The sequence below is a fragment of the Eleginops maclovinus genome, chromosome 17 (assembly GCF_036324505.1).
Source record: "Eleginops maclovinus isolate JMC-PN-2008 ecotype Puerto Natales chromosome 17, JC_Emac_rtc_rv5, whole genome shotgun sequence".
Classification (NCBI taxonomy): Eukaryota; Metazoa; Chordata; class Actinopteri; order Perciformes; family Eleginopidae; genus Eleginops; species Eleginops maclovinus.
This window is the reverse complement of record NC_086365.1, coordinates 7,135,149-7,158,463: the sequence shown is the minus strand read 5'-3', so window position 1 is coordinate 7,158,463 and position 23,315 is coordinate 7,135,149. Positions and strand designations below refer to the sequence as shown.

General features: G+C 38.8%; 1 protein-coding gene across 7 annotated transcripts in view; it reads right to left on the bottom strand.

Annotated features, from left to right (window-relative positions):
* Nucleotides 1–1,077: 1,077 nt before the first annotated feature.
* Nucleotides 1,078–23,315, bottom strand: part of syt1a (synaptotagmin Ia) — a 143,056-nt gene continuing 120,818 nt past the window's right edge. For all 7 annotated transcript variants that reach the window (XM_063905023.1, XM_063905025.1, XM_063905027.1 and 4 more), the window contains 5 exons: nt 20,422–20,589; nt 18,619–18,786; nt 15,350–15,467; nt 7,272–7,405; nt 1,078–5,039 (listed from right to left, as the gene is read on the bottom strand). In XM_063905023.1, the coding sequence (XP_063761093.1) occupies nt 4,833–5,039; nt 7,272–7,405; nt 15,350–15,467; nt 18,619–18,786; nt 20,422–20,589 (795 nt within the window). In that variant the 3' untranslated portion in view covers nt 1,078–4,832. The remainder of the gene's footprint in view (nt 5,040–7,271; nt 7,406–15,349; nt 15,468–18,618; nt 18,787–20,421; nt 20,590–23,315) is intronic.

The window sequence follows — 23,315 nt, the reverse complement described above, 5'->3', positions numbered from 1 at the left end:
AACAAAACGCTTAACAACTCAGTTGTAGCAATATATATTAAATGACCAATTACATAGTGTTTTGTGTCTTTATTATATCTAAAACATTACGGTCTCTACATTTTTCAAGTGAAAAATCTGAACTTCCGGTATGAAGACGGCTAGCTTGACAAAGCTGAAGCTATACGTCATTTCCACATGACAGGCCTGTATTTTCAAAATAGAATTCAAGGTACATAAGATCAAATAAATAAACCGTCTGACATATCAGAGTACAGAGTCCACAAATAACAAAGGAGAAGTGCCTGGTGACATGAGGGACAGTTTTATACATGAGCTTGACTTTGGTCATACCATAAAACTAGAGCCTATTATAGTCATGCAACTATGATAAGCTTATTTTAACATGGGCATTAAAACAATAGCCATAGAAACGTGTTGAGTCTTGGGTTGTAATATTTAACTAGTGTGCACCACAGATAGCATCAATTAAAACCCTCTAAAGCATGTGTGCGTGTGTGTTTGTGTGTAAGATGTTTTTAAGCTAATTAATACTATCATTTGTTTATGAGATATTGTTGTAACAGCAAAATTAACTTCATTTTACAGCAACAGCCTAAAATCTGTAAATCTACAACCTCAGGGTGTTCTTATGATCAAATTTGATCTAAACTTTTATTCATATCGATGTGACGCAATACATTTAGTGGAAGGACACACATTGTTCTCTGGCTGTAGCAGATTTCAGTGAATATTCACTAATAGAAACTGATCTGTGCCCAGAGCAAAATGGAAAACAATCTTTATATATTATTTTGCTCATGAAGTGTGGTATGCTCCTTTACATCCTTTAGATGGCAGTAGCGACCTTGTTAACAGGTCTTGAGGATTTAAAGCCAAGTCAAAGTGTTTAGAAGCAAACATCCGCATTAAAAGTGAATTTGTCATGCAGGCACTTTCTTTGGATGTGACTAAAGTTTGCGGTGGCAGTGACTCACACTTACTTGTTATGCCAATCAAAGCTACAATTAGAGGCTGACACGGTATCCTATGACACACAATTGAATGCTTTGAAAATATGACATGATAAGCTTCTGTATCAACAGGAAATAAAACATTTTTATTGATCATTTGTGTATATGAAGTTATATAACAACAGTCAGAAAACTCCACAGAGTGAATCACTACACAAAGTGAAACAAAACTGTAAAACACCTCGTCAAAAATGAAGGTATACACAGCAAATATAACTGTCAGCGGTTCGCAGTCACCGCGAGCAATATGGCAGGAAAAAACACTCCAAACAGTTCTACAAGATTACAGAGAAAATTTCCACACACAAAATACTCAAGCAGGCAGTTGATATACACAAAGGCAACTAGGATCTTTCTACAGCATCAGATTCTAATACTTTACACAGCTTTGTTTTGAAAGGTCAGTGTGGCTTTTCATCACTGGAGAGAATCTTGAGTTCTTGTCACACAGAGAGCTTGATAAGTATTTATTTTTTTTACAAGATAATTTAGGGTTTGATTATTCATGCATACTTTGGTAGGAAATTGCAATAAAAGGAGCACTGCAGGTAATGGCTTTGTGGTTTTCCACACACCTCGAAATCCGATGGTTTCTGCAATGCTACCCGGTACTGAATTCCCTGATATGATTACACATGTTTATTTCTGTTTTAATTCAGATTTTCTTTCAGCTTTCATCGGATAATTACGTCAGTACAACCTTTTTGAATTAATATCCAATTGCTCTGGTCATTTTCTAGAGCCTTACCTAGAACTGTAATCCTTTTTTTCCCGTTTAAATCTGAAGCTGTTCAGGAATTCATGAATCTACATATGTAAAACAGGTCAAATAAATGAATCCCTTGGATGAAGAGAAAGTGGGAATGCAGCTGCGTTAAAGGATATTCAATGATTTTGGAATGCAATCAGACAGGGGAGATTTAACCCAAAAAGGGTTGTGAAATAAATTCCTAATAGTTTAAAAAATATAAACAAAGGGAATTGTTAACAGAAGTGCAAAGTACATCTAATCTCACTGTTAAAGTAATCTACACAACACAGTTCATACTGTACATTCAGTTTTCATCTCAGATATAAAAGTTTTTATTTTTAATCAACAGGGCATTAAACAAAACAAAAAAAATATTGAAAATGACGAGATATAGTTAATGCATGATAGATGGATGATATTTGAATGATCATATTCATGTGACTTTATATTCATTCTAGATATACAATTTCGACAGCTTATGTAAATATATACATGGCATTTTAAGGGGACGTCTAAATGTGGAATCTCGTTTGGTATTTAACTAATACTCCCTGAAACTTCTGATGCTGGAACTGTGTGCAAGAAGAGAAAACAGACCTGCGAAAAAGGGCGGGAACCCTGGCGCGGTCGACAGGTGTCAAGCTCCAACCTGTAAGCTGAATCTACGTGTGCTGTGTCCTAACCATTTCACTGGAAAGGAGAAACATCTCTCCGGACTAGAATCATCCTCAAGGGGTAGAATCTTTTTTCTCGGGCAACGCCACCCACGTTAACACTATGGGATGAACATACAAGTATTGCACAGTGCTCAACAAAATGCTGTGAAGCGACCTGCTCGCGCTCATAAAATGTCTTTCCGCTCTTTCTGACACGTGCAGTCGGACGACGCCACGCACACGCACTCTCTTTCTCTGCATGTAGAAGGGAAAATGGCATTAAACGCTACGACATCACTACAGAACAAACTGGTTTCGCTACCTACTGATAAGTCTACATCTCTAAGCACACACGGCAGTCACAGTGATACACAAAGCAGTCCTCAGAGACTCCTATGGAATGACAAGTAGCTTTTTCATAATAGTGCTATCAACCACACAGTAACATTGAAAACATTTAGAAAGTCCTCCTGAAGCTGAAGTATATGCAAGAGGTTCCTCCAAGATAAGAGACTTCATGGTTTTCATGGAGTAAAATGTATTCCTTTGCTAATTGGACCCGAGTAAAGAACATGATGGACTAATAGCCCACGCAGACCACTAACTTCACGGTTATTTGTCATTCTCTTGATGTATTCCTGTACCAACAGTAAATAAGAACTGATGTATCTACTGTTGGCTGAAACGTGATCTGTCATCATTGCTTTTTCTTTTTTTTTTAAGCCGATCGAGCAGGCAGATTTCTTCCTCCCCCTGTAGGTGTCCTGAAATAAACCCAGCCCAACAACTGTCCATAAACTGAAGTAAACAATCTAGTTCAAAGACATCCAGTGCAAAACACCAGCCACATAAAGGTTAAAATTGGCAGTAAAACATGGCTAGCTCTATTGTCACTGTGAGAAGGCAACGAAAAGCTAAGACTGCGATTCAGGGCACCATTGCAGCCAAAGACATTGTTCCCGAAAAACCAAAGCTACAACCACTAGCGTGGGAGTGTACACGAAGAGAGGGTCTTTACATAAGTCACCTCTGAAAATGGCAGTGTTTAGAAACTCGCTCCGCCTTCGTCAATATACTCATACTGTATACATCGACCCAATGTTTGAACATTGCTCCTCTCTTTTCTTTCCTCTCGTCTGATTGAAGGCAAGGGGATCGTATCAGAAGAGAAAGCCCCTGGTTTCAGTAGATCTCCCCCTCCCAGCCTTTAGTAAAGGTTGTTAAAAAAATCATGCAGTTTACGAAAAACAGTCAAGACGTTGAATTGCTCTAAAAAATATTCCTCTTTAAACCAGAGTCACAACCCTTTGTTTTCACTCCCTGTCTATGGTCAGACCCCGGCCTAAATTTTACCCTCAACAACTACAAGGCTGTTCAAAGTAAACTAAATAGTGTTAAACGAGCTTAAGGACACAATGGCTACAGCTTGGTGCTTTTTTCACTTGGGGGTCTTTTTTATGGGTTAAGGAAATTCTTTTTGGAGTCAACATTTTCCATTTTTGTTAAAGAAAAACAGCCAGTTTAAGTGCGCAACTGCCTTTAAAACTAGGACCTATTTCACTTGTCATTTATGGAGAAATAAATGCTAACTGGTTTGCTTTAACTATTTTTTCCGGAAACAGTGTGCATCAAGCTAAACATATAGGTCCTCTGATTGAGAAATGAGTACAAAAATTCGTAAGAAATCATGTGCTTGTATTATTTCCAGCAGCATAATTTCCCCCTCATAGTAGTTAATGGCCTTGTATTTGGAGTTTAGTGTGTATATATTCATGTCTTTTCTGTGATGATTCTTTGCTGAACTTAAAGCCAGACATGTTCCCTTACAACGTGAATATATTTCCACTAGTGTCTTGCAGGTTGTAATTCTTTTTTTTTCTGGAATGCAATAAGGTAATAAGGTAGACTTTTTAAATCCTGGGATATATAATATTGGCTTTCCTCTATATCTGAATTTACATAATTTAAAATAGAACATCTTATTAAAAACATCAAGATATACACAGATTAGGAAACGGGTAACAACATACAAACACATAAACTAGAAATCATTTTTGTCTGCATACTTATATATACAACTGGTGCAATAAACTCTTTCAGTCAAGCGCTATCTATACAGATCATATTGCTTAAAAGAAGGGGGCATTTGGTCGGGGGAGAAAAGGGCGTGGAGATGGAAAACAAAAACTGCTGATCAGAGAGGAACGGAAACAAAGAGAAAGCGAGAAAAGTACCTGATAGAAAAAAAGCAGAGGGAGGGGTGATTGAACAACTAGGATTGTGTTTGATATTAGGAGTGGTAAAGCAGAGAGGTGTGGGGGGGAGGGGTACATGGATGGACCCATATATCACTGAGGTATTTACACATACAGGCTAAAGAGTACTACAAGGCAGGTGCTGAAAGGGCCCTGCCTATTTCTTGGTGGAGAGCTGGGCGTCCACTTCCTCCTCCACCTTCAGCACGTGCCACTGGGCGATGGGTCTCCTGGGGTTGGCCAGCATGTCGGACCAGTGGCGCAGCTCCGTCCCCGAGCTGTTGAGGCCCACAAAGACCTTGCCGATGGCATCGTTCTTGCCGATCTTGTCATAGTCCAGAACAGTTATAACAACTTGCACTTTCTGTGGAGAAGGAGGGGGAGAGATGAGGGAAAGTAAGCATATACCGAGGGAAAATCCAGAGAAAGATCTACTAAATCCTAAGTAGTTTGATATATCTGAAAGGTATGATAAACTAAGCAATGTATACACCAATAGTAGAGTAATGCAGTAAATGAAGCGCTCTTTAATGGCTTCGGAGCAGGCGCCGGGTATTTCCAGAGCCAAACACAGCAGAATGTTTGATTACTCAGAGGTCTGAGATGCAGCCCCGGCATGTGTTTATTCACAGGGACTCTGCAAAGAGGAGTGACCTGGGAATCCATCTCTGGCAGGGGAAATGATTTAGTGTACAAAGAGCTCTGATTAAGTTTCGATCCACTGCTACACTGAAAGGGATACGGCCACCTGCACGAGCTCAGAGCCACTGTTGTAAAAGCGCACGCCTAATATGCCATGAAATGAAATACTGAATAAGGTTCCCAGATGGCTGGTTGGGGTTAGTTGGTCTTTAAAGGGGCAGGTGATCTTCAAATAGCTAATTGAATCAAAGCCCTCTTTCATTGGGAATTAGCAGGCTTCTTTGTTAGTCATCACAGACCAGTCAGCATATCTTTTACCTACTTGCTTTGATTGATTAACCAACAAAAATGAAATCATGAACAGAGGTTAAATGAATCAATATTTTAGGAAATAAGCTCATTAGATTTCCTTGCCGGAGTGAAATTACCAGATAGATATCAACAATCTCATGTCATAAATAACACTTTATCCATCTGCCGAGTGGCAAAGTGAGGGTTTAAAGATTGATGGTTAAAAAAACAAACATAGGTGAGTGAAACAAAAGGATACATTCCTTGCATTCTCCGAAAAACATTTGCGCTATTTTACAATAATTATTGGTTCCTCATCCACACATATTTTTTCCTCCTCGGCAATGTACCATTAGATCATAAACTCAATTCTATTTTGGTTAATAAACTGTCATAAATAACAATAACAATACATATTGCAGTATTTCTGAATGTATGCACATGTGTAGCATTATAATTTAACTGGTGTAATCAAATGTATTTGTATACCTAGTTACATCACCTATGGACATCTGAAAAATCAGAAGAGACAATGTTCCCCACTTTATTTCTCTTCATGGGGAGAAGTTAGTATGATCAAAACAAATGAATCTGAATGTTGTTACTGAGTGATGCAGAGCTAATTGTGTGTGTACTAAGATGGTCTTTGCTCAATAACACATCTTCTGTTAGTGAAACCAACTAAAAGAACTATGTGCAATACCCAAACAAGCTCTAAAACAATTACAATCTTTACATTAATCACTGAAAATAGTCCCAAGGTCACTCCACACTCCGCCTCTGCAGATAACAGCTTTATTCAAGCAGTCTGTATAACTCGTTCAACAAGACTGGAACAATCTGCCTGATGTTTTCATCAAATTAAAATGTATTTATTTTCACATCAAGACAAAGGTTTAATTATTGGAGCAAGCCTGTATTTAAAATGAGCATTTCTACTGTTTGAAACCAGATGCAACGCAACCAGAGGACTAAAGAGCTGTCGCTTTTTAAATGGCCCATCAGTTTGACGTTTACTCAAATCTCTTTAAGGGGTATGACTGGAAGATTAGGTCTTTTACTGTAAGTTTGTTTTTGCATAACCATGTATGTTATTTGATTCAATCTGTGACACTAAAATAGTTAAATGATCAACCTGGCAAGATAAGAATTGTCAATTGAGCACATTTATAATATAATATGCTATATATATATATGTATGTATACAGTTTATAGTCTGGCTGCTATACCTCAGAATGGTTTCTGAGGTCTATTGTTTGTGTCTTCTGTAAAATTATGTAATTGTTGTATATATTTTTGTATCTTTTTGTAACATTAAGTTGTCTTTGGCTCTTTTTTGATGTAACAAAGGAACACTTCCCCTCTGTGGGACGAATAAAGGGATTCTGATTCTGACATGCAACAGGCAAGTGCAGAAAATAATGCCCACGAGCAATTGGCTTGTCAAATTGCAGCTGATTGAAACTTAAGTGGCTTTGATTATTCTGTAATGAGGAAAAGCCTCTTAACTCATTATTTGGTAATCAGCTTCCACTTCCAATTGTTTCTTTGCAGCCAAATGTTTGCTAGTTCTAACAGCACAATGTCTCACAACAGTATAGCACATTACAAAGTGGTAGCTGTGACAGTAGATAAACTGCTCTGTAAATGGATGAGAGCGTACCTGGATTTGTTCAAATGGGACTTCAAAGCTAAAGGACTCGTTGTAGTAAGGGTTGAGGGTGTTCTTCTTGATTGTCGTCTTCTTCTTCTTCAGCCTCTTGCCGTTTTGCATCAGGTGGATCTTCACATATGGATCTGAAAAGACAAAGATAAAAACATTAACACTCATTTGAAGTTGTGTTTCTTGCCACCTGATTCATGTCAATCCAATATTCACTGTCCTTTTAGCTCAGTTTTTGGTCTCCTCCAACTCCTACTTATCTTTTTAGCTGCTAAATGCTCTACTATATTCAGAAGCTAGTTGCTAGTTTTGTCTTTCTGCCATTTGGTGTTGGACAGGGAGTGTAGAGTGGATTGTTGAGAGGTACTTGCTGGCTGTTGTATCTGAAAACAACACTAAAAAACCTTCGATAATGTTGGATTTAAAAACGGGGAGTTGATATGAAAAAAACATGGCCATGATGACAGTCCTGTGTGTTTACATCACTCAGTTAACCTTCCCAATTCAAGAGTCTAATTTTCATCTGTCCGAATGCCATCTCGAGTGGCACACAAGTGGCCCGCTTCATCCATCCTCATCCACTCTCTTGCAATCAGGTTGAGTGTGTGTGAGGCAACAGCAAATCGGCCAATGCTTTCGTTTATGACGCTACACTACTCCTCCTGATTTGTTTACATCCTCAAATTGTCATCAAAACTAAATTGGAGGAGCTGAGGAGAGTTAGTGTCTTTGTTCCGGGCTCGGAGGGAGAACTCACAAAGGGGTAAGCAGCAATCAACTTCAAACAGAGAAACAAACATTGTGCTTTAATTGGACCATCAAAGGGACTAGGTAAGGCTGTGAAAATCAAACAGATCCGAATCAATCTGAGATATGTGCAGAAGAAGAATGTAATAACTTCCAATCATTTTCAGAGGCATTCAAAAAGCATCAAAAGGATAATGAGGATTCAATAATAGCTGTGATTTAAGAAACACGCAATCTTCTTATTCATTCACATTTCTTTCCCCATTGAATGAAACGTTTGCTGCAGTTGCTTGGGCTTTATTCATTTAGAAAGTGAGAAATCAATCACCTAGTTATTCAATCAATAGTCCTTGTGGGCTGCGTGACTGACAATCATGCCTTAATGTGACACGACTAAAAACAAAGCTGGTCAACAGCAACGTGTCAACCTCACCTCCAGCTTTATGCAGTAATCGTATTTCTTCATGTATACAAGAAAACAGGTTTCTGTAACCCAAGCACTAATAGAAACACATGGCTGATATCTGATATCCCCTATGATTGCTTAGCCCCACACACAGTAAAATCTGTGTTTTTCACACTTTATGCTCATCAAATCTGGAGCTTATCAACAGTTTTTACAGCTTAGTTGTTAGGGAAACATCAAATCAGACATGTCATTATGAATACATCGAACTAAATGAAATAAATGAACACATAAAGCATTGGCTGTGGTCTGCAGTGTGAAAAATGATGTTCAACATGGGAAGGCTGCCTAATTATGCTTAATGACACAATCATGGTGGCTATACCAACTAAACACTTTGTGTGTCACTTATCATTTGAGATAACACAGCGCTTTGAGAAAAACAAATAACCATAATAATCTCAAAGCTGCTAATGAGGTAGTCTCTCACCTTAGGCTAGCAATGTCCCCTAACTACTGAACCCCTGTGCATCGGTTGAATAAAGACTAAAACTTTGATTCAGAGCTTATAATGAGTTGTTGCGACACTGCTCGCTCCGATAATCTGGATTTATCCTTGGGTCCCATATGCACGAGGTCTCAGCAACGTTCCTGATTTTTTTTTTGTTGTTGTTGTTGTTTTTTTCCATGTTTCAGTTTGAACATTATGAGATTTCTAGCAACGGAATAACCAGAACAAGCTTAGACCCATTCATCTTTTAATCAATTTAGGGGGATATGGACGTGATTTTAGACCGCCAGGCTAGTTTAGGGCATCTGATATGAATGTATCAAATACACAAACAGAGTAAAAGGGAGAAAAGCAGGGAGAGTAAATAGGTGACAAGCACATGAGTGAAAAGGTAACAGGATCTTTTTAGAGTGGGCGTCTATAATTACTCTCCTGCTGAGAAGAGCTGATGGCTGGGGCGGGAAAAACACTGAATGACGGTTGTGTGCTCCGGCCGTAATACATCCAACCATATCTGAATCAGGAAGTTCTCCAGCCTCCACTAGTACATTTCAAACAGAAATATGAACACTGTGATTTCTCCATACTTTTGTCCTTGAAATCAGTGTTTCCTATCAAAGTTTGAGAACTCTTTCCACTTAGGTTATCAACTTTTCAGTGGTATTTTGTAATGTTTCTGCACCAAACTTGCATAAATCAGTTGCTGTCACATTTTCCCTGCCTTGGATTGTCTGCATGAGTTAAGTTTTCTTTGTTTGAGCAGGTGGCTTGCATTGCTCATAGAAACTCCTTTGTTCTTTTTCAAACGTAATCCTGCGTAGGCAGACGGCTGTCTCATCAAGTTCACAGCGGTCTAAAGAAAGTCAAGCACAAAAGCTGAGAAAAAGTAAAAGGTAATAAGGGTCTAATGTGAACATTTCTCACATTTACTCACGCTTTTTCGTTCGTGCGTGTCATATTTGCAGTTTTCAATGGTGGCCATTTACCACTCTGAAGTTTCAATACTTTGTCTGACAAAAGGTCCTTGAATTCAGACAATGGTAGACAAAACAAGGCTTCATATTTGTAGCTAAAGACTCTCAAATTTGCTGGCTGAAAATAATGTTATCTTAGCAGGTTAACACTACATAATTGACTGCCTCATATTAAAATGAGAATGTTGTGAAAGTGACCTTAAATATGATGAGGACATTCATGAAATGTTACAATGAGGAACACAGTCCTCAATAGTTAATGGTTCATGTGAAAGACGTGGAAATAAAGCAGCATCTGTCCTGTAATGCAGGGAAGAGCTAGTAAGACCTAGTAGCATGAGTATGATAAGGGAAAATAAAGACAAAAACAAGACAATCACACTTTTGTGGAGGGTGTTATCGCATTGAATACTATTTGCTGGAACAGTGACTGCTACCACATGTTCAGTTTATGTAAAGGATCCTCTCATATTAGGGACTTTGCTTGAAGGCACACAATACAGCAGCTGAATAGGATTATGTGAGATATCCTTTTCTCTGGTTTGAGAAAAGAAAACACACCTGTGGCTCCACATCACTGCTCCTTATCTTTCTGGCCAGCAGATGCGAGTTTGGCCTTATTGAGAATTTGGAGGCTCGCCGTACCTCATATCCGGCCCAATTTTACCACCTTATCCCAGACGGATATAATCTGTCCCATTTCATGGATGAATGGCAGCGCTCCTGATGCAACAGCGCTTACTCGCATAGCCTATGTATACAGGCTTGACTTCACTATCCTGACGGTTACTCATCTGAGTCCTGGATCTTGGCTATAGTTTGATTAGGCAATGCACTATCAGCGGTCCATACATTGTCCCAGGGAAGCTAGAGGCAGTTTCTGAGTAAGTGATGAGCTTTGAACCACATCAGCTGCAGGGTGAACTAAAAAAAACACTTTCATTCCCACTGCAGTATCCATTTTAAACAAGGCCAAATACACAGTCATTACCTTTTGATGCAGTTTGCATCTGCTGCTATTTATATATTTGTGTTTAAACACATTTTTATGTGAGTCTTTCATGGCTGTAATTTTATGGCGAGGGATGTGTCTCCCTGGGAGGGATTCAGTAGTGTTGAATGGTGCTCTCAATTATTGTTTATTTTGTTTCCATAAATGATGGGCACACTTAATTTGTGATTTTCTTTGTGATTCACACTGACAAGCCACCTGTGTGGTGGGCGTGGTTAATAAAGGGCCTTCCTGCACGCAGCTGCGCTGAGTTGGAGAGTGAGTGCCATGAGAAGCAGCAGAGAGTCTCTCGAATAGCTGCTGTAACGGGCTGCTCGGCTAACAAATACATTATGTCCAACAAATGTAGTTTCTTCCTCAAAAGGTTGTTAACAAGTGCGGCCACTGCGAGCGCTGGTAGAGTTGTGGCAAATGAACAAGAATCCAAGCAGGGTTAAATATAGCCTGGCTGTCATCTCAGCTTTCCTCCCATCATTTTGGATTTGCCATGGTTGGTGAATCCAGGGGTAACTGTCAGTTTAGTTTCACACACTCAGATCAGAGCAGAATGAAAACACCATTTACAGTTGAGATCTTCTCTGATGCACAGAATCCGCCTCCATAAAAACTGAGATCACTTTGACATTTCACTGGAGCTCATTTAAATGACTTTATATAGAGCTGCTGGATATTTTAACCAATAATTAAATGTTTTTGTTTATTTATTTGTGTATTTTGTTTTTGAATTAGCTAATAATAGTACCATAAAAAGGAAATACCTCAAGATTTTACTTTTGCACACTACCTCAGCACATTACCTTATTACTCTGTGTACATCTTTACTATATTGATCCCTATGTATGTTTATTTTATTTTTATTTCATCAGTAATACCTTGTTTACCTGCTGCTGGGAAAAAAACTAATTGGGATCATTTAAGTAAATCTAAATCTGAATCTGAATATATATCGATTCAGCAAATCCTTTATAGAAAAAGACATGGATAAAAAAACTTGGCCATGGCTTCCTTCTCTCAGGGCTGGTTCATTTCAATGCTCTCTCCTTTGCTGTGCTGCCTCAAAGTAAACCTCTGAGTCTGACCAAAACAAATAATCCCTGCAGCCCAGCAGCTTGAAGGGGAACTTTAGCACCAGGTCGGGGCAGTGCGGCTTCATTACCACCGACACCAGCGCCTGTGTGCTTTGATAGCCTCTCCCACAGTGGAACCATTATCGGTTATGTTTCGCCTCACAGCCCTGGGAAGTCTTCAGAGGTACAAAGAAGGTGGGACAAAACACTTTTGCTCCCATTACCTCTATAAACCCTCATGTCCTCATTCTGCTTACAGACATTTAGCCTCTGTGTCCGACACAGTTTAGAGTCTGACTTATCTTTTATGGCTCACCGTGTCAGTGAAACACTACGGTGGCTTGTTAAATGCAGCATTGTAAAAAGCGTTAAGTGAAATTGTTAGTGCCCCTTAGCACAGAATAACACCATACATCCGTGGGCGGTTGAAACACGTGTTGATGACTTTGCCTGCTATGGCAATTACTCTCCTTTATAACTCACTTTGTAGTCTTTAGTCTGTTTTGCAGAACTGGAAAATGCACCGCCCACTGGAGTTGGAGATTCTTTGAATGCCTACAACTCAACATAATGGAGATGTATTGTAATACTGTGGTGTCGGCTACAGAAGAGAGAGGAAATCAACTTGTCTGCAATGAGGCTGGGATTATTTTGAGACGACAGCTAAACTGTATGCTGCTCGGCGCATCAATTAACAACAGCACCAAACTCAAAAAATCAACTGTACTTTTTAAACTGAAATGAACAAAGGTCTGTTTTTGTGAGAGACGCAGCACGGAGGAAGATTTGGAGGGATGTTTCATGAGGAGCCAATCAAAAGAATTATTTCTGATTATACATTGGTTAATGATAATACCCACATCTTCCTCTGCGAGCCATAATTAGGCATGGTAAACAGGATAACAATAGAGGAGAAGGCTGATCCCAGGCCATCAATTACTTGTCCTCCTCCTTAAGACGCCCTGTGGATGGAGGCTAATTATTGTTATTACAGACCTGCCTATTATTTCATCCATCTGCTCCACTTTTAAGTCCCTTCTCAGAGCAGAAAAGCAGTTGCAACTCAGGACGATCAAAACACAAACTGTGCTCAGAGTATATTCTACATGTGTGTAATTAAAAACATATACTGTACTACAACCGTATGCTAATAATTCACCCTGTAACGCACAAGCCAGTGTACACATGCAAAAAAATCCAATTAAATGTAACATACAGTATGTGTCAAACTGTCTGGCTGCTCTGCTATTTCTCTTCTCTGTATGAGAGGAAGCTGGCCTTCAAAGTGAACACATTAACACCTTTTTTCATATTGGCCAGGCGATGTGACTGACAGTCCCATGATGCAAATGAGCACAGGTGAGCGATAAAGCCAGTAGAATAAATAAATATAATAATAAATGGCAGCTGAGGAAGGTTTTATTTTTACTGCAGGATGGCTGCTTTGCACTGGTCCGTCAGATGAAAGGGAGCTGTGAGCTTTTAATGTGCGTGGTGTTACTGTACTGCATGACTCTTCGGCTTATATGGAGGGACTGGGCTGTCAGGCAGGAGAAATTGGACCCAGGTGTATGGTAATTGCAACAGAAAGAGTCAAGACGGGGGAAGAGCACACCGGGGAATTTAAAATGAAACCACTCAAGAAAGTCCAAGGAGAGGCGGGAGGAAGTGGAGCTTATTGTGTGATTTTGCATTTGTGTTGAGTGTGTGCATGTAGGGCTCTGGGTGTCTGTGTGTGCATGTAGGGCTCAGGGTATCTGTGTGTGCATGTAGGGCTCTGGGTGTCTGTGTGTGCATGTAGGGCTCAGGGTGTCTGTGTGTGCATGCGAGAGGGTCTGAGTATTCATGTATGTCTAATAAAATATATATATATCTTCTAGAGCTAAAACAATGGTAACACTTTCTATGAAGACCCTGTCTATAATGCATTATAAACACACTTTAAATGCGTCACAATCTGCTTATAGCATGTTATTGCTAAGTTAGACATCCTCCTAACCTCCCAAAAACCATCATGAGACATTTTATTATAATTTATAAGTATATTCACTTTTTAGTTATTGCAGGTATAAGATCATATAATTCAGGTATTGTGAACATACAATTACAAAAGATATGGAAAATTAGAAAAAAACTATCTATGGTAAAATGCAGCTTTTCATCAGGTTTGGTTTTTAAAATCCAGTCTAAAACGCACAGTTTCTACCTCTCTATGTGGTTGTATTATCTTTGCAGAGCATGTACCCACATTGCTGACTTGCCCCAACAGGAAATAGAAAAAGAAATTCCTTGTTTTGCACTCCACGGTCCAATGTTTTAACTTTAAAGATGGAAAACAAAGATGTGATCCTCCTGACAGTGATGGACATTCACCAAGTTTGGTTTGTCCCTTAACGAATCAACAGACCATCTTTTGAAGGAAACTGACTCCATGTTGTTTGAGTTGTCATCTGCGGCACATTCAGTTTCCATGACATCAGACTGTATTGTGATAAATGTCATCTATTGATCCGAATGCTGCATGGTCGCACGGTTGGAGGAACGCCACAGCAGGAGTAGGTTTCTATTTTCTCCTCGGTCTTTCTTTACTCAACATACGGTCTTCTTCATGCTACCATCATTAGTGTTTCCCAGTGATGGAGGATGTATTCAGATTCTTGTCATTAAGTAAAAATGTGAATACTACACAGTATTAAATTACTCATACAGTCACAATTACATTTAAAAAAAGCCTAATTAGAAAAACATACTATATTAAATAAATATTAAATATTAAAAGTGTGCAATATTATTGTTTATATTTGTTATACTATTTACATATATATATATACTATACTATTACATTATATTATATATTATTAATACTCATGCATTGTTGTGTAAAAGCAATATTTTTCTTTTGTAGAAGGTTGAGGCATTGATTTTTGTTTTGGATCAATATAGTTTGTATTTTTTTTAATCATTATGTCATTTGTATAAAATCTGAAAATAGTAATGCAAGTCTTAATTTCTAAAAGACTTATTTCTTCGGAGATTTAGTCAAGTAGTAGTAGTATAAAAAACCGAAAGTACTGGTACCTCAAATTGTACTTAAATGCAACATTTGAGTAAATATCATTTCTACCATTTACATAAACATGTATTACAGTTTCCTCACATCTGTAGAAACATTTGAAGCTGAAGTCATGTTCTTTTCTTTGACATTTTCTAATCGTGACCATTGATGTGTTAGGGCGGCTGTTAAAAAAATAACCTTGTAGGAGTGGCAGTGTGTGCCGCAGTGCATGTATAATTACAGACAAAGGGCCTGTCAGAGGGACAGTCAGGGTGCAATCACACAAACTATGGTAATTGCTCTCACCTGACAAGCCTCCCACGTCCATTTTCTTCAGGTTTTTGGCCTCCAGGACGACCACAGTCAACTTGCCAGCAGTGGGGACGTACCGCAGAGAGAAGCAGATATCTCCCAGCTTCTCTTGCTGTGGGACAGGCAGAGGAGAGGACTGTGTTAAAACAGCAAGTACTGAATCCAGATGTAATGCGTCACTGAGGTGGGATGAGGGATAAAAAAAAAACCTCCTAAATTCCCATCAAAGTACATTAAACATTTCTCAGTCAACCAAACCTGAAGCTCTTTCCAACATGCTGGAGGTGCTGATATTAATGTGAATCATAAGGGTGACTTCTAATGATCTGTGTGTCTGTTTCAAAAGCAAAGATATTAAAGGTTTAAGCAGAGTACGTGACGGTGGGTTGTGGAGTTGTTTACAGAAACTACAGTGCTTACTTTGTATAAGGCTGTACATATACATATCATGAACATAGGATACCTGTTTGTGTAATAACTATATGCACAGTGCTGTTTCTGTAGAATATGCACAGAGAGATCAACATAAATAATAAAAATGTATTTGGGGATTTTATAAGTCTGCAGTAAAAATGAAAAAGATTAATGGGAAAACGCACACACAATCTTTCTTAATCACTTTATATTTGAAATGGTCTGCAGGACAAGCTGTAAACAAGGTTATTTATAATCATTTGAGCCAGACGCTTCCTTATTGGATAAATGGAAAAATACTCTAAACAAGTAGAGACGAATTAACCAAAACAACAGAGTATTATTCTTACTGTCATTTTTTTTAAATGAGCAACTCATTTTAGCAGGTTGATAATATCAGATGATTTATTTTATGGCAAAAGTATTTTCAAACCTAATGATAGGAACAATAGATTAACATCCCAACACAAAATAAAACATAACACAATACAGTCTCTAGGTAAAACACAATTTACAGAACACTGCACTCTAATAATGTGTCTCATATATGGATTTGGGTTATTATATATTCATATTTTTCATAAAACTGTAGTCTGTAAGTGGTATAGAAATGGAAATGAGGGGTATTCAATCAGTCTTTGAATTAAAAAGCATTAACAATCAAGACATTCATCGTTATGCACCAATATCAATCTAAGAGGGAGAAAAGGTGGATAGTTATACATTTAGGTTACACAATGCTCACATCAAGACCTTTAAGAAGAGTCAAACATGCAATGCTTCGAGTCCACTGCAGTCTCAGTCATGTTGCAGCCGGTCGATTGTACTAGAAGTCCCTGCATGTTTCCAATGTTCTGCTCTGGATTTTGTTTCTTGCCTTGCTTTGAATGCTTTCTAATATCGGCTCGCACTTTTGTTTGACGTTCATTATTTTGCTGGAAAACAGCAATCACTTCACTTGTTCAAACAAACCACCATCACAAACACAGCCTCATCATCACGCGCCGAACAGAGAGCCACTCAGAGTCTCGCCATAGCTCTTATCAACACGAGGAGCGGACATTACTCTTTCAGGTCACACATGTGGAACCTGTTGCCCCTTTTATCAGAGATCATAAATCAGAGTAAAATTGGACTTCATTATCTACCTTTGTTTTTTTCCAGGAGTTTTTTTAAGGTTCCAATCATGCAGAATGAGTGTGCTGATAATGGTTGCAGAAAGTGTGTTTTTTACATTAAAGACCCCCTTAAATATTGTAGTAGTTGCAACAAAGAACAATGAATAAATACATTAGGTTTGAAACAACACTGATTCATGCTCCCATGGAGGCCAGCGAGAGAGGTAGTAATTATAGCTTTTTAATGCTTTCAATGAACTGTAAAAGGCCAACTGCTGCCTTTTGACACAAAGGGCAATTCTTGAGCTTGTTACTTCATAGTTGACCTTCACAGTAAAGAGGATTGTGCTACCTTGGTGTATTAAATCTCCACTGAGCTCACTGTTAAGAGATTTAAACCTGAAATAACTTTTCTTTGTGTGTTTGGACTTATATGGTTTTTCAGTGCAGTGCTTTATTTTCTCTGTATATATTCAAATAAAAACATTTGACTCATGATCAAATATTTAAGGGCTTGTGATGAGATCAGTAGGAGGGTGATTTCTCTCCTCAGACAGTTTTATTTGAATATTTAAATGTAAAAAGAGGCCTGATGAGGTAATAGAATGTAGTTTTTCAGAAGAAAAGAAAGAGCAGAGATATGTATTTCTGTTAAAAGGCATTACCTTGCAGTTTATTATATCCAATCTAAGTTTCTTCTCATAAATGCACATTTTCCCATATCCCATTAATAAACTTTTCTGATCTGCCAGGTCTTACCATTCAGTTTAAAACTGACACAGCTGGGATTTAGGTTTATTACAAAGCCAGCTTCTACCAATCGCAACAAAGGCCAAGTTGTGATTTTAAAGTGAAGCTATTGGTTGTGACTTTTTCTTTTTAATTCTTTGAAATAAAGTGTTTTTAAATTGAGTCATCAACAGCTAAACTAATAGAGTTGCCGAGACAAAAGAGTCCTTTTACTGTGGCAGGTTAATTTGCAGCTACAGAGGCAGATTTTACAATGTGGCATCGCACATCATCATAAAAGCTAATAGACAGTTTTTCCATCACTTCTATGCAATCACAATTACCGTTGGGACTCAAATTTTGATTCGATTTATAAATATAACAATGAAACGTTTCATTGTTTTTGAAGGTGGAAAGCAGCATTTCTCTCCACTGAGCTTTATGACCACACAGCATCGCTCCTGTGTCTCAGGCATTGCGTAAATTCATCAGGTGAAGATGAGCGATGGAGCGCTAAGAAGTATACTGATGCCCTTCAACTCAAACAACACCAGCAGCCATTCGACACAGCTATAATTAACCTTTAAATCTAACCACCGTAACGCTAAAAATGAGGTTTCCCTGGCAACATGTGCTATATGCCATGACATTTACCATGAAAATTAAATCTCCTGAACTGATGCTGGAAAGTCACACTTCTATTAATTGAAGGGGAAGCGTGGACATCTGATTAGGTGACATTTCAAGGAGAGCTGGAGTACTTCAGGCAGCATATTTGTTATACGAGCATAATTGGCTTGCTCAACACAGCAAAAATAATCATTGTGATGTCAGTAATGCAAGCACCATTGAAATAAAGTCTTATTGTTGAAGCAGCTGCTGCCAAATCTGAGTCTTGACGAAGCGACAGGTATCACAAAATGATTTCAAACCTACTATTTTCCCATTTCTTTGGTGTTAATGGAAATTTTGGCATGCTGTGTCAGCCCACAGAAGTCTTACCTCCTCCTTTTCAGCGCTCTGCAGATCCCGCCACTCCTCCGTTACGTGGCTGAAGTCCACCTTGTTCATGGGCACCTTGATGTCACCGATGGCATCGTGTTTAGAAAAGCGGTCAAAGTCGTACACCGTCATTATCAGTGTTTTTCCACCGAGCTCCACGTAGGGGACCTAAGGATGATAACAACAGCAGCAGGTCAAAAAGGGGCTCAAAGCAGACAAACTGTCTCACATCGGTATAAACAGTCTGGTGTTGGTGCAGGAGCGCTGAACGTTTGAGTAAAACAAGAGAAGCTTTTAGGTAAACAGTTCCTGTTTTTATTTATTTTTTCTACCCATTGCATCATGGACTTTAAGTTAGCAGGCTAGGCTAACATATCAAGTTGTAGCAACCAGTTACGAGGACAAGGAAAATAGTATATTGATAATAATAATATTAATACTACTACTACTAATAATAATAATAATAATAATAATAATAATAATAATAATAATAATAATATATTTTATTTATCAAGTTCTCAGAGACGATTTACAAAAGGGGGAAAAAAAAGATTCAATTAAAGTGAAATTAAAATAGAGCAATAAAACCACAACAATTATCACAAGGACATGTTATCGATCACACGTTAAAAGCTAGTCTAAAAAGGTGAGTTTTGGTCAGTCTTTTGAAGGTGAGAAGGTCAGTACAGTCTCTGATTTGTTGTGGGAGTGAGTTCCAGAAGGTGGGGGCAGCGATGGAGAACGCTCTGTCACCCCAGGCTGCTTGGTTCGTGTGGGGAGTGACAGGAGGTTGGCTTTTGATGAGCGAAGGCTACAGGATTTGTGTCTTTGAACCTTGGCCATGGCTTATTTATAAGTCAACAAAAACACAAAATGATTCTTACTGACTTACCAGGAACATCTGTGGTATGTAATGCAACCCATTCTTATAGGAGATGCCTTGGTTGGCTGCTTTGTTGTATAGGACAGGATAATATCAGAAGTTGTGTTGTGTATATATTTAAAATAAACATTCAATTTCATATATTTAGTCCAAAACTGTCAGCCATCTTAAATGCAAAGCAGGGTAAGGTGCGTGTCTTTAGAGAGGGTGTCATCAATCACTACTCCTCCAGCCCCTGCCCTGAGAGACAACGTTATCAGGCCTGCCACCTGGGATGGGTAACATACAGGTGGGTACTTTTGATCCATGATTACCTTTGATTTTAGGTATTAAATGGAAATGACTTGTCACAACACAAGAAAAGAGTGAGGGAAAGATAAGACTCCCTGTTTTTTTCCTGACATTATCTCATTAAATCCTCTCTTTCTTGTTGACAGTTCTTATAATCACTTGTCCTGTCTTTCCCCCACACATTCGGAATCAAGCATTATGAAAAATATGTACAAAAATAAGCCTTGTATTGAGATGGATATCACATCACATTATGCTTAACCTAACACAAAACACCTGCGCTCTTCACTGTTGGGTGAATAACAAAACTTTTTCCACAGCTGAGCGACAGCCATGCATCTATTATGGCCGAGGCAGGGCCAGGGTGTAGCGGTGCATCTGCCTGTGTTAATCCCAATCACACTGAGCCTCAGCGTGTGTGTGTGTGCAACTGTGTGTGTGAGAAATATTCTGTCAGGAGCGTGTTAATGTGCCAGCTGGTTACTGTCTCCACACCTTCCCAGCATTCACGGCTGCATGCAAATCAGATTGTCAGTGGAACCAAAAGATCTCCAGCTACAACAAAGTGACTTGAAATGAGCAAAGCTTTCCGAGCATCAGGCAGAAGCAAGTGGAGTTGTGAGGTGTACCTTGAAGGTGAACTGCTCATTGAAAGTGGGATTGAGGGTCTTTCTGTGGACTTTGGTCTCAAACTTCTTCTTCTTGTCCGGCAGCAGGTAGACCTTTACGTATGGGTCAGATGTGCCACCCATGTCCATAGCAGGCAGCTCTGCGGCCTGGATGATCCCCACCATGAGCTAAAAGTGAAACACAAAGGGTGAAAAAAGTGAGGGACGGCATGTCAGATTGTCCACTAATCCAAATTGCCAGAGCAGCACCTTCATCTCACCAACATCCTCACAGATATATGTGTAAAAGTAAAGTCTATCTCTTAGTTAGGTCCGCACACTTTATAGTGAATCATATCGCCATTGGAAAGTCAAGTTCTTTTTTCTAAACCGTGCAGCCCTTCTTTAAATTCTTAACACATTACGGACTATTGTCTTGTCTTTGGATATCAGTAGAAATCAATTACTTTTAATGGTGGCTTAAAGATGATTCAGTGTCATATTTCCTGGGATATAGCAGCAATATTAAAGGTTATGTGTGCAAATGCTGACAGCGGCTGTTGAGTGTCTAAAGGTCAGGATGTGTCAGAGCAGGAATGAGAGGACTGTTTCTCTTCACATAGGGCGGATAATTGATAACCACAGTGGGGGGCCCGGGAGGCTGATTGACCTGCCAGTCAGAGTCTCTACTCAGAGGCCTCTCAGGAGAACAGCTAGTCAGTCAATCAACTTGCTATCAGGCAGCCATCAAGCAGCAATCTGGAGGCCCACCAGGCCACAGAGGCATCAGCAACTGTGTGCTGCTACCAGTGACAACGTGATAAATAAGTAATAAGTAGGAAACAGTGGAAGATGGCGCCAGTTGGTTACTGCAATAAGGCAAATAACCAGCAATTTGAGGGAAAGCCAACGTTAGAGAGAGACATGTTTAGACTGAACTTTTTTCTGACTGAACAATGTTAGGATTTGGACATGCTGCAGAATTGTCAGAAGCAGAGCTGCTCCTAAAGCCAAAGTTTTAGTGGAGTTTTTTGTCAAGCATCATTCAAAAGAAAACATTTGTGGAGATTAAAAAAACAATGAATCCATGTACTGAATTAAGGCCAGCATCAACGTTCATTCTTAACCTTGGAAACAGTCTTATGACAAATAAATCCTAACTCAAGTAATGCAGACTCCTGCCGATAAAGGCAAATGTACATTGATTGATTGGATAGATTTTTGCCGGTATCATACTGGGCCGACAGGTTAGAAAGCTTTTACAGCATAGTACATTTAGCTCTGGATATTGGTCGATGTTTGTCATTTTCTGAAATGTTTTTATTTAATTCACAGTTTAGCTTTCCTTCTTATGCTCGTTGGCTTCCTTTTGATGCTTGAGCTTTAGGAACTCTGGCATTTTGTTTACACGCATTAATGTTTAATTGGACTAATGAGATTATTTCTGCCATCAGAGCAGTTTTCCCCAGACAATTTCTCTGTTGACATAACTCAAACCCAAATAGGCTAAATGGAACTTATGTGACCCATCTCTTCATCTCAGTCTTTAAGTAAGGAAACACGCACTAGCCAGTTTCAGGGGGTTATTAAAATCAGGGGCACGACACCAGTTAGTAATGTTATTTTACAGTCTAAGTAACAGTACTACAGATCTGCGTTAGATGTTGGTGTGATTCCAGTAGGGAAAGGTCTTCATGAGATGGAGTTAATGTACCACATATACACACACACACACACACACACACACTTACACAGTATTCACCACACAATAGTGAACACGACACAAGACTATCATGGAAAGGATGGAGTTTTATTGATTCATTAATGATCCCGGGTTATGCACAACATTTTCTGCAAACACGGAAATGAGACTGTCATGATTTCAATGGTTCCCTTTAACATAAATACAACTTCAATAAATGTGCACCTGCATGGTGCTTATTAGGATCTCTTACATGCATCAAAGGGTAAACACAATCAACTTTACAATTATGTTAGCTGTCGTTTACCTGATCCTAAGTTTAACCATGCTTTTTTAGGGCTGAGAAGTGGCTCTAGGATTTTAAGTGTAGCAATCAATCTTTGCATGCTGTCATTTTGATTTTCAGCCATCCATCAGCAACAGTCACATTATCTTTTCGTTTCGGAAGACAGATGAAGCAGGACGTGGTTGGAAATGTTGATTTGTAGTTAGCAGCTTTAGCTAATTGTGTCCAACTCAACTTAAATCCCATTAACACTTTATAGCCAGAGCTTTTAACGTAAACAAATAATATAATATACATTTCTTTCTCAATTAATCATTAAAGTTGGAACCGTAATGAAGCTGCAGAAGCATTTTTTTCAGTGATATTTTATGGAAAGCGAAGCCTCTAAATAGCGCCACCTACAGAAACATATATAATCTTGACGATGTCAACCTCTCCTTTTTGAGAGATCATCAAATCTGAGAAGCTGCTTACTACTTGGCATTTTTTTCTTTTCCAATAAATGAAACTTTAATGCAACAGAATTCTCACACATTCACACAGTTCTACTCCATCGTCTGCTCAATTCTCTACAGAGAAGAGGACATTTGGGAAACGTTTATAAATTATTGATACATTAATTTTGGTATTATAAAATAACAATGTTTCAAAAACACCTAACATACCAGTGGCTCTTCTCACTTCTCAGCACTATAGTTAAGTCAAATAACCAACTAATTAAACCTTTATTATTAACTCCTGATGATTGAACATCACACCAACTAAAATAAATACCTGTTGCTGTGTGTTTGCACATCTGTGTGATTCTGTTTAACTTAGGACTCAGGCCCCCTGTGTGTGTGTGTGTGTGTGTGTGTGTGTGTGTGTGTGTGTGTGTGTGTGTGTGTGTGTGTGTGTGTGTGTGTGTGTGTGTGTGTGTGTGTGTGT